The 12,440-nt window shown below is 36.2% G+C and overlaps 1 protein-coding gene and 1 long non-coding RNA gene across 3 annotated transcripts in view; one reads left to right on the top strand and one right to left on the bottom strand.

Moving 5' to 3' along the window:
* USH2A (usherin) overlaps positions 1 to 12,440 on the bottom strand; it is a 373,387-nt gene that overhangs the window by 126,980 nt on the left and 233,967 nt on the right. The window contains exons 38-39 of the mRNA XM_021393255.1: positions 5,600 to 5,750; positions 5,283 to 5,425 (exon numbers count right to left, since the gene is read on the bottom strand). Of these exons, the coding sequence (XP_021248930.1) occupies positions 5,283 to 5,425; positions 5,600 to 5,750 (294 nt within the window). The remainder of the gene's footprint in view (positions 1 to 5,282; positions 5,426 to 5,599; positions 5,751 to 12,440) is intronic.
* Positions 1,989 to 5,691, top strand: LOC110397212. 2 transcript variants are annotated; one of them, XR_002437624.1, is made up of 3 exons: positions 1,989 to 2,070; positions 3,384 to 3,460; positions 5,567 to 5,691. It is a non-coding gene; the product is annotated as an uncharacterized LOC110397212 (long non-coding RNA). The 2 variants fall into 2 exon arrangements; XR_002437625.1 differs by having other exon boundaries at positions 2,058 to 2,145.

Raw genomic sequence — 12,440 nt, 5'->3', positions numbered from 1 at the left:
AGCTACACAGCTCAGTCTTACAATGATGAAAATAAAACCATAAAGCTTTTTACATGGATGTAACTGTTTATAGAAGAAGTTACTGAACATGGGAACAGTTGGCATATTTTTCTGTAAGGTTCTTAGTACATATTTTAAATGATTTCATTACAGTATTAATACTGGAAGGTAGTTTCATTTTGGCAAATGAAATTATCTTTTATGGCAGGCTATTTTGCTCATCTGCTTCAAAGGTTCAGACTCTACTTAAAAGGAAGGCACAAAACTATCATTAATCTTTTTAAATTCCCTGACTAGAATCACACATTTGTTTACTTATTGTACAGATTAGGGGAGCCAGGAGCTCTACCTTCATAGATATATTTCAGGGGAATCTATACTTTCATTAATATACTGAGACATGTACCTGGAATTCTGCCCTTTAAAGCTAATGAGAAATACCTGATTTGCTGGGAAACTCTCACTAAGCACAATAGACATTCTGGGCCTTTTATTCTTGAATCATTTACTCTTTTCAGGAACACGGACAATGAAATTATACATATTAACAAAGTGTGGTGTCTTTCATATAGTGCATCCAACAGAGAATCCAAATTGTGCAGCTCTGGTCATTAGGGACTAGAGGAATCTTTTATCACATCAGATCACAGAACTTGTAAGTCATTAAGTTGTTCACACAGTGATATGCATCTGTATGAACCCCTTCAAATACATATCGAGAGCTGTCTCCAAAATATTCACACTTTTGCTCACTTCTATTCCAGCTGCATTTTGCTTCTAGTACCCCAGCCAGGCAGCCAAGAAGATTCTTCTTACTCCTAATCTCTAGGCACCTATGAGCTGATTAGTCATAAGATCATCATATCATGTTTGCCATGATATTTGTACATCAGCTAAGTTGTCATTCTTTCCTTTTGTTGCTCACACCTGTCATGTATTTCACATGGTTTTCTCTTCCATGTATTACCTTGCCATGCTTTGTCTTTTGCTTCAGTTTTCATTTAGCTTTCTTGAACACAAGTGGCCATACTCACATCAACAAGCTACAGATTAGTTTATATGCCTAAATCATATGCCCCAAATTACATACCTAAATTGGGAGTCTAGTCTTCTGAGATGCCCAATATAATCAGCGCTTGCAAAAGCTGAGAGCTGTAGCATCGCAACCCTCTTGTCCTGAATTGCCCTCTGGAGGAACTTCCCTCTCTCTACAGACTACAAAAAGAAACTTTAAGAGAATAGGCCTGCCTGCCCTGAAAACAAAGCTCTGTGGTGAGCACGCCTGTGGAGCATACAATAGCACTCTATGTGATAGGAATAACACCCTCTGTGCTTCATCAGCTAATACACGCTGACGAATGTTTGATAAATTGTAGGATCATTCTTTTTTTTTTTTTACTGTTTCTTTTTCCTCTAGAAACTTTCATACTTATTGAAACTTAATTGACATCTGTCTTTTATATCTAGAAAACTTCATTTTACTTCTGAATGCAATGCATGAAATTCTGCTCTTAGTTCAATGGTATACACTGACCTCTCCGTTCAGTAGTGAATATATCGACTGCAAAGCAGTTACCATAAATTTACACTTAAGTTACTGATAGAAAGATCTAATCCAGAAATTTCATCAGCTGTTTCTATTTTGCAGTAAATAGTTGGATGCTACGCTGACCAACATCACTGGAACAAGCATCTTTTATTAACACGTTTAGCAGGTTTTAAAATATTCAAAAGATATATACATTTTTCTAATCTGGCACTGGCAGGTCAGAGTTTAAAAAATGCATGGAATCAGTTAGTAGTGCCATGCACACATAAATGGAAGTATTTGGAAATTATTTACAGCATTTTTCCTCTGTTAAAAACACCTCAAACCTACTAATCTTTACATTAAGACATTTTATTACCAGACAATGCAGAATATTTACTGGAAGTGACGTGTAGAAACATCCACATCTTGAAAAAAGATAAAGCCTCCGGGGTGGAATGCACTGGATAATCTGTTCCATTGTGGTTCCCTAAGCAACGTGACCTGCAACGTTAGCTGTTAGCGAACACCAGGGGAGCTTGGTATGCTGACTCTAACAAATAACATGGGGTGTGGAGAGGGGTGGAGGACCCGTTGCCAAATTCTGTGATCATCCTGTAAGCATGGTGACTTGATGATATTGCTGGAAGTGATAAACTCTTGTTTTCCTGAGAGCTCTCATTGGGCACAACCAAATTCCTTATGGGTGGTCACGAGAGCCCATTTGAACACAACTAGAGGAATTGGGCAGAGTGCTATTTGTGAATCCATAATCTTGATTGTTCAATATATTGAACACACCTGGATTTATAGCAACAAATGAGGTATCACTTAGAATCTAAGCTAAACTGCCCTCAACACCTCGGATACCTGAGGATGAGCTGGAATGCAGGGGCTGTTTATTTTCTTCCAAAATTCTCTGCCCTTTTCATACGACAGATATAACAGATTTTTATGGCAGCATTTTCTAATTTTTCTTAATTATTCCCAACATCCTCCTAGTTTACTAAATATTTTTCATAAAAAAAATAATGTGAAATTTACTATATATTGTGAAATTATCAGATTGCGTTAATATAATTATACTGCCTTTAGAAGTGGATGTGATGATTTACATTTACCACCATGAGGCATATGTGTACATTAACACACATACACATGAATATATTTTATTCCTACAGATATTTTATCTTTGGTGAAAAAAGACATATAACCACTGCATAAAATTTGATAAGAACAGGGGTACACATATATATCTTGCCAGAGCAAGAGATGCAGGAAATTTCTACTGTCAAATGTTACTTTAAGAAGTCAAAGTCTGTGGGTTAGCATGCCCAGGAATTAAGTGTAGTTTTGCAACAAGCTGTCAGTATAGGCAGTTTTATAAGAAACATATTGAAGTCCTGACAGAAATACTGCTTATACCCAATGAAAATCATTCAGTCTTAAGCAATTGAGTTGAACACCCTTTCACAGATGGCAGCCCTCTACAGTGACACAATCACCAGAGTCCTTTGTCATCAATGAAAGTTTTTTTTTTGTTGATCAGTTACAATGGTTGCTGAATACTAGAGATATATATCTATCAGCATGTATTCTGCAGCAGTATAAATACAAATGAAATACAACATTTTAATTAAAATATTTTTCCCCTTGGAGTCACAGAGTTGATAATGGAGCTACAGAAAGGTTTTTTAAGCTACAGGACAGGATATAGCACCATAGCTGAAGAAGAAAGTTGATTGTTGATCTTAAAATATTTGGTAGATAGAGTGGTAGATACATTTTATACATATTTTGTTCTTATTCTTAAATTTGCTTCGGAAATATCTACTACCTTCCACATTAACTCCAGGCATCACTGCATTTGAGTTTTGCAGAGGATAACATTTCACTCCGCTGCACAAACGCCATGGAAGTTCTACAAAGCAGGTACTTATATATACATAGGTTGCTCCAAAAGTAATGACTCCTATTTATTTCAATGGAAACTACAACAAATACAAAGAGTGCAATAACACTATTTGATAGAGCAAATTCTCAGCTAGAAAATGCTATTTTTCAGCTTAGTCACCACCATTAGCTACGGATTTTTGCTGGTGAACAAGAGCCTGCATGCCATGCTTGTGAAAATCTTCACTAGCAGAGCTGACCCAGTGTCACTACTACTGAAATGCACCACTAGTGCCTCACTGTGCTCAAATCCACTATTTGGTCTCCATCGGTGTTCAGCAAGCATCAATGAATGTCAGAGGTTCCAGTGACACACCTTACTTCATACGCACTTCCATGTCAGACATTGTTTTGTCAGGCTGTTCCTCTGTTCCTATCTGTCACACAGCAAGAAAATGTAATGGACAATTGGCAGGAAGGTTTAACCTCTACTGCCATACCACCAACATGCACATCTGATGTCATGAGCCAACGCAATAAAATAGGATGAACACATAGCAAATTTTGAAGAAATTAAGTATATCATAAAGAGATTTTTCCTTTTATATCTTGCTGAATTAGAAAGCAAGACATTCTGAACAGGAAACAGGTTCTGGTGAGGTTTATGGTATAACACTAAAATCCTAACTTACTGTCTTCATTGCTATCTTCCTTTCACTGCCTGCACACCAAAGTGCCTTAGGATGTTGCTCTGTTTTACACTGGTATGACATCTGTATTTGGGACTGTAAATTTAACCTGATGCTCATGAACTATTGTTGCAGTAAACACTCAGTGCTTGTGACACAACTTAGTTTTTGTCCCTTCTCTCAATGCATAGCTGTATATTTTGAGAAAACACCTTGAAAGGAAATATGTGTTTTCAGAAATTGATAACAATTTTCTTTCAAGTTGAACAAATAATTCACCAAAGAAATTTATCAGAAAAGCCTATTTAAACTCCAAATATGTAAATATTTATTTGCATATATCACCCATTGGTAATTAGCTAATATAAATAAGCTGTAAACTTTATTTTTATATACTGAAGATGCATTATCTACCCTTGCTAACCTTTGTTGAGATTTATTTCTTGTATTGTACTTGTTCTTTTATCAAAGATGAATACATATTAAACTTGCCTGCCTTCATAGCCTGAATACAACCAGTCTCCTATCACTATTTAATTCACATTGCAACAATTCTTTGACTCAAGTCAAATAGTTCTCATAGCGCTGTTTCTTGCTATAGGTAGGAGGAGGACAGAAGTGCATTTAAAAGGCATCACTTGTTAGTATAAATAAACAATATTAATTGTACAAAGTAGTAGATGTAGGATTTTAAAATTTTGTTTCTGGGAGTTAGATACAGGGCAGGAGGCCTTCATAAAACATATGTTCCTATACAGTCCTTCTGGAACATATATGAGGGCTTCTCCTTAGCTTTCATGGAAATAAATAGGAGGCATTACTTTTGCAGTGACCTACCTAGAAACAAGTCCTCGAACATAAAGGAGTGCCACTTAAAGAACAGAACTTGTAAATTAAACTAGCCATATATGAACACACATGCACGGAGAGATGCTATATAAAAAAAAAAGGCACTACTTCCCCAGATATATATTTAAATATTCATGTTCTATGAAAATCTAAGATAACAGATACAGAATCTTTACAAATTATTATTGTAAATGCATGATCAGGAAGGAAATACATTACTACTACTAAACTGAGAAGGCTAGGTACACAAACATGTACAATGGCAGCTGATTTATTATTTCTACTTTGTGCTAAATGGAGTTAAATAAGAGTGGACTGCTTACTGTCCTCTGCTGTAGTCATTGTAGTCCAGTTGCTATAAGCATGGCCATAACCATTGGAGGCAACCACTCTCACCTCATACTCAGTGTATGGCTGAAGATCTCTGATGCTGTATTGTAAGGAAGCAGTCGGGCTAGAAAGCAACCTGCAAAGAAAAGTAGCATGAGCTACAGTTTTAAGCATCCTAGCACTGAAAGGAATGACTAAAACATTACGTATCATGCAAACAAAAGCAGCCCCTCTAAGGGTGAGCTATATTTAAAATAACAGGACTTTTCTTGCTCAGCAGTTGATGGTGGCTTTGCAGTGGTCTGCGTACTCTAGAATGTCACCAGCAGAATGCCTCTGCCGCATCTGGAGTCGGTAGCTGGGTGCGCCTGGGGCGTTGTTGCGTACTGGTGTAGACCAGACAACCTGAAGACTGGTCGGAGTGGCAGATGAAAGCCTTGGAGGCATCACACCATCTGGAGCTGTCGAAAAGCATGGATGAATTAGAGCAGAGAAAACCACGGACAACATATGCTGGGTGGAAACAAAACGCTCCATATACTGGAAAAACTGTTCCTCAGGATCAACAGCAATGTTAACACGGTCCATTTAGTTTAACATTTTCACTACTGGACTAGGATTTTTTTTTTATTTTCTTTTTTCCAAAACACTTAATATCATTTTGCTAAGAGCAAACCTCCAAACACCAAAAGGAATTCAGAAGCAACATCTTCTCTACCACCTGTTCATATATTATCTGCTTCTCCTTGTGCCCAGTCCTGCCACTCCTAGAAGTTAGATATATGCTCACAGAAATATTACTGAGCAAGACTAATATCGATGAGATCTTTTATCATTCCGATACCTTCTTGCCCTTAAATTTATAATAATTTAAAAATAAAGCAAATGAAACTTTAACAGAAAATAAAGGTGTTCAGGTAGAAATCAAAATAGATTCACTGAAGTTTTGGTCTCTAGCCCACTGTTTTGTTAAGGAAATTAGTTTTTATGAAGTCCAGGAACTGCAGTTCAAAATCTGTCACTAATGATGCCAGAAATGACCTTTAACTGCTGCAAATTTCACTATATGCAGTAAAAAGAACGATGCCAACTTGCACCCAGGAGTTTATGGCTTTGTCTGCTTTTCTTTAAAAAGAAAACAATCTGCTGAAGAAACTTTCTGTACATAAACACATCTGGAACTCTTATACACTCTGCACATCTGTAGCTCTTTTCCAGAGAATTAAAACATTAGAAAGTTATTGCCTTTGTCATTTAATCTCTTGTATAATAGTTTTGCTTCTCATGGTCCAGTAGTTACTATTTGCTTCTTTCTTTGGTCCTTCCAAGAGACACTTTTGTTGCTGTTATTTTCTTCTTCCTCTCTATTGAAAAAACAGTCTCACAGATCTGTAACTCAAGGTGCAGTTATAAGCCTCAAGGCATAAGTTGTAAGATAATGAACAGTATTTTACAGTAAGTTTTATGATCTTCATTTATGAGGTGGTTACTAAGAGGGGAAATAACAGTCTTTGTGAAACACAGTCCAAATCCTACACTCCCTGGAACAGATGAAAGGATGGCATCAACTCTGAAAAAAAAAATCACCAGTCATACACCACATTTTTTGTCTGTACTGACACAGGCACACACAAAAATCTGTAATGCATTTGATGCTGATTACTCATGCTTTTGATTGGAGAACTTCAAAATTCTTCACTTCCAGCTCCAAATTATATTTTATAGAAGTGCATAAGACATGGATTGCAGCAATCTAGAGACTCATTCCCTTTCCCTTAAGTTCAAGGACCACTAGTAGAATCATAGACTGGCTTGGGCTGGAAGGGACCTCAAGGATCACCAGGTTCCATCTTCCCTGCCACAGGCAGGGTTGCCAGCCACTAGATCAAGTACTAGATTAGACTACCCAGGGCCCCATCCAACATGGTCTTAAACACCTCCAGGAACAGGGCATCCACAACCTCTTTGGGAAACCTGTTTTAAATTTAATAGATATAAAATACAGCATGGCTTTCAAAAATAACATTGTCTGATATAGAAGACATGGATAAGATGGGAGATGAGGTAGTCTTAGCATGAAGTGGTTCACAATTTCAGAGCCATCTTCACATCTCTCTGTTGTCAAAAATACAAGACTTTTCCTGTCACTGACGTAAACGGGAATTATTTCGGCATTTCTTTATGAAGTGTTTTGTTAAGTTGTTAAAAGGCAAGCTCATCCAGAACAAAAAGACAGCACAATTATTATAAAAATTTATATTAGAGGATATTAAAGTGTTTTCATAAGCTGACACTAAAAGAAAGACTCAATGTCCCTTCAAAGCAAGGTACTGTCTGATTAAAAACTGAACTGTCTGCAGGTTAAAATGCACCAATGGTTTAAGTGCACACAGTTCTCTATATAGCAGAAAAGCTACATCTAACAATGAATCTAATTAGCTAAGTTATAATTTCACCAGGAAGCCAAAGTTCACATTGTTATGGAAGAGGCAGTGTGAACAACTCACTGAGGAGGCAAAAGCGTTAAATTTCCGGCTCTGTCAGGACACATCACTTCACCTTTGTCCCTCTTTTCTCAATCTGTTAAATAGAGATAATAATACTTATCCTTCTTTGTAAAGCTCCCTGAGATCCACAAAGTAAAAGCTCTGATTAATCTTTATGTATGTATAGTGGTGGTTATTATAGTGATACAGGAATGTTCATCAAAAAAACAAAGATGTAGCTGTCTAAATGTCAATAACAATTCACAGTGCAGATGTTATTTTAATGGCGTAGGTAATCTCAGCTAAATGTTCAAATCTCTTCAACCAACAAAAACCCAACATAGGGAAGAGCAGAAAATTTGGAAAATCTCTCCTCTGAAAGTCAACTAACCTGCAGAACAAGCCTAACTCATGACTTTCAAACCAACACATGAGAATATTCTGCAAATTTATTTTGTCAGAAAATATTCCTGTAGCTTGCAGAGAATGTCCTTACTATGTTCTTCCAAAAGGAATTGGGTAGAACTGTACAATTTTGGAGTCTCTGTTGAGTCATAATGAAAAAGGTGCTCTGTAAAAATGATTACATTTTGATCACTGAAACTACACAGCACTTCCCCCAATTCTAGATTGCATGCAGAACATTCTTTTGCTATTTCAAACACTCCTCATCAAGGTCATCAGTGTAACATTTCCCTCAGTTTAACCCTTTTTACTCAGTCTCCTTACTACCCAAGTAATAAGTGGCAACCAGCAATAATTCTACTGAAAATTTCTCAGCAGAAGATCCATGTATCTATCAGCTTGATATATTGTCTTTAAGATGCAATGTTGCTCAAACAGCTCCCCTCAAGCTTTAATATTACCCTCAGGAGGCAACCACTCCACTTGCAACCTACTGAATCAACATCTTGCTCAGTAAATCCTCACTTAGGAGGGCAGAAAGTCACCCTTTGTCTATGAAGAAATTACAAAGGCAGAATAAAATATTTAATCGGATGTCAACTGTAATCAGTTAATAAACAACTCCACAAAATTTAAAAAATGGGATGCTACAATCTGACAATAATATATTATATTTTAGACACTCAGGTACACACAGATGAGTCAAGAAAGATGTAATGCTTGCTCCACTGCTAACATGCTAAGTGATCTTTGAAAAGTGTTTTAACTTTTTGCTTCAATTACTTCACCTTAAGTAGCATATGCAGTAGTAGGCAGCCTTACAAGTAATTATTTATGTTAGGGCAGCAAGCATAGTACTAAATGATTGCCTAAATTTTTCAGAAATATTCATAATAATTATAAGAATATACCTGAAATATAAATTATTTGAAAGCAGACTCTAGGAAGGACTATTAGAAGTGAAATATTTGGACAATAAACTATTAATTCAAGAAATGTCTGTACTATTATTATTAAAGACAAAGAAAATCAGAAGAGTTGGTTTTGGTTTCTATCAACTGGATATAAACTCACTGCAACTTTGGTGAAATGATACCACCCTTAATCGTTATCAGACAAATACTGGATATCCATAATATCTTCAGATAGGCAGACAGAATTGTTTGGAAGTATGCAAATGTAACTGTACAATTCCTTACATCTATTTGTACGAAATATTTAGCACAGAATAAGCATATTATCTAAACATATTTCATACACGTATGCAAATGATAACTGCAGATATTTAACAACAGGGGAATTGAAGTAGACACTCTGCAGTTTGTACCATAACAGAAAGGAACAGTTGCAGTCAGAGTGCCCTTAGATGAATGTCTTGCTCAGTCATGGCTACTCACTCTTTTCCAGGTTCAATTCACAAACCCCATTTCTTTGTCTCATTGCATTGGTTGTTACATACTCCTGATTCATTTTCTATTTTAGGTGCCCATACTGAAATCATCTCATTACAACACTTTTTATGGCAATCTGTTCTGCAAGTTGACATTTGTTTCTTCTGATTTTCCCAGGTATGCCTGTTATCTAGTTGTTTGTGCAGTCCAAATAATTCCAGGCATTGCACTCACCGTCATTCTGAACATGGGCATGTGTTTTTGTTTCATTTAACAGAAAGACAAGCCATGATGTTGGGCCCTATGTCATCACTAGAAGGGCATGCTAGTTATAAACCTTTATCTGTTGTCAAGATTGCTTTTTTTTTTTTTCCCTCTGTTTCATATCTTCACTGGTTTGTCTTTTAACCCTCTTTTCCCAGTCATCTTTCCTACTCAGTGCATAGTGAATACACTAACTAGTTTTGATTTTTCATTTAATGCATATACTCCACCACATAATCAAGATATAGAGTATTCTTGGATATTCTTTTTAAACTTGTAATTTCACTGATATATGTTTTCAGTTGCAAACACTACTCTCTCTAGTAGTAGATCTACCAGGGACAATATAGCCCTATTTTAACGTTGTTACACAACCCCATTTAACATATATCAATGCATTTTGGAATATACAATGTGGAAGACCCGTGATGACCTTCGTGCTTGTCCCACTCTGGGGATCACAAAGTAAGGAAAGCTATGTTATGGGAATAAGCAACTAAAGAGGCATAAAACAATGGCATAATTCTCATAGTGCCAGTAAATCAAAACCTGTTCACACCTAAAGCTCCTGAAATTTTCTTTTCAGAAGTATAATATAAACAGAGTATAAAAATATCTTGATCACTCTTCATGATCTATCCTGCATTACTGATCTGCTATAGCAGTAATTTCATTTGAAAAGGAGTTGCTTTGTAGATTTGCTAGCTTTCAGCATTAATACTACTTAGACAACTTAGGTATAATAACATTCAGAAAAATAAAAACAGTAGGTTCTAAATTTTTAAATTTATCTTTATCCACATCAATCATGTGAGCTTTAACTGCAAATTTTCCTTCACTTGCAATATTTGGTATTTCAAGCTGCAAAATACAAATTTAGTAATGCCCAGAAAACCAACTCAGCCTTTACTCCGTGGCCTGCAGACCTGAACTTTAATACAATTCTTTTATTAAATCCCAGAACAGGCTTATCTATTCCTCATTAATACTGCTTTGAAGAAAAACAAAACCAGACCTCACCCTCCTTTTAATGATTTTTTTTTTCTTGTGTACAGATTCAACATATGCAATCAAGATATGAGTCTCAAGTAAAAACAGGTTTAAGAGACGCCTTTTCTAAGTGCTATTTTTTACTGGTCAATAGTATAAAAATGTGTTATAGACTTGTCATCTTTACATTTATGTAAGAGGTAATCTGCTTTTCTTCTCTAGACAGTTTACCCAGGTTACTCAGTAGGAAATCTGCTAAACTTTAGAAGATACAAAAGAACGCCAATAAGCAATTAGCTGAGGGATTAATGATTATAATATCTGTAATAAAGACATTGGATAGAATTTATAACTGCAAAGTAAAGCTATTTATTCATCAGAGTAGTTAAAAGGATGACTAGCCAATAACTGTCCTATCACAAAATTAATTTAAAAAAAAAAAAGACTGAAGACCATGAGGAAAAACATAAGAATTGGTTTTACAAAATGAGACAGAAATCACAATTAAACAAAAAACTACTGTGGGTCATACATGACTGAAATTACCTGCAAATTGAAATACCTCTGTAAATGAGCATTGCTCTTCACTTATATGAAGGAATGCACATGATAAGAGATGGAACAAGATTATGTTCATCTTCATGTAATATCTTCAGCTTCCTGCATGAAGCAGCTTCAGAAATGAATTTCAGGATTTCTTTTTTTCATTTGTTCTTCTTCTTGGAGAGGGAGCAGGTGAGAGATTTTGACATCATCTTCAGAATTTTGCAGCTTCCCTTACAACTGATATCTGAAGGCAGAGAGCTCTGGCCAAAGGCATCTGCAGTATCTTTCACATTGATGGAAACACTGACACCTCTTGTCTCTGGCGGTAGATCCACAGTGTTGGCAAGGAGTCCCCGGGCTAAACTGCAGTCTCCTTGTTCATATTGATGGTATAACTTCAAAGACCTGCAGACAAGCTTTTAGCACTTTCCATCATATTTGAAATGAATCAGTTCTTAGGTAGCTACAATTTCTATACCTAAGATGATGTCCCCACCAGAGCAATAACCACAGATAATTATTCAGGAAGATTTCATCCTTTCCATCCATAGTCATCTGAAGTGTATTTCAGGAATCAGGGATAAAAACAACATATGAATCAGAAGGAAGGCACTAATCAAGGAACTTGACCTTTGATGCTCACATTTGATTATGACTTAATTTTTTATACTGAACTGAAAAATGATAGAGGAATGTAATTATTCCTAATAGATAGCACTGTTGTTTATCCCTCTAATTTGACACAGGAGCTGGAGTAGGAGCATACACAGCGACATAAAAATTCACATTCCAGTAACAAATATATTTCCGAGGTTTCAGCAGCTGAACTATAAGGGGCAATCTTTCTAGAAGATGGTGAAGGCTGGAAAAACAGTAGCTATGACATCATTTTGAGCGTGGCTACTCCTCCTGCTGTTGTGTGGTGAAAAGTATGCGAGCTGGTGAGTTAGCTACTTATACCAAAGAAACACAAAGGAAATTAATAGTCCACTTGAGGAAGTCCTGAAAGGCTTCAAAACCTTTATGGTAGAGATGGTAGGAAGGCAGAATAGTCATCTTCTGTGATGGC

Source organism: Numida meleagris, chromosome 3 (genome assembly GCF_002078875.1).
Source record: "Numida meleagris isolate 19003 breed g44 Domestic line chromosome 3, NumMel1.0, whole genome shotgun sequence".
NCBI lineage: Eukaryota > Metazoa > Chordata > Aves > Galliformes > Numididae > Numida > Numida meleagris.
The sequence above is the reverse complement of the archived record's forward strand: the minus strand, read 5'-3'. Positions and strand labels throughout refer to the sequence as shown.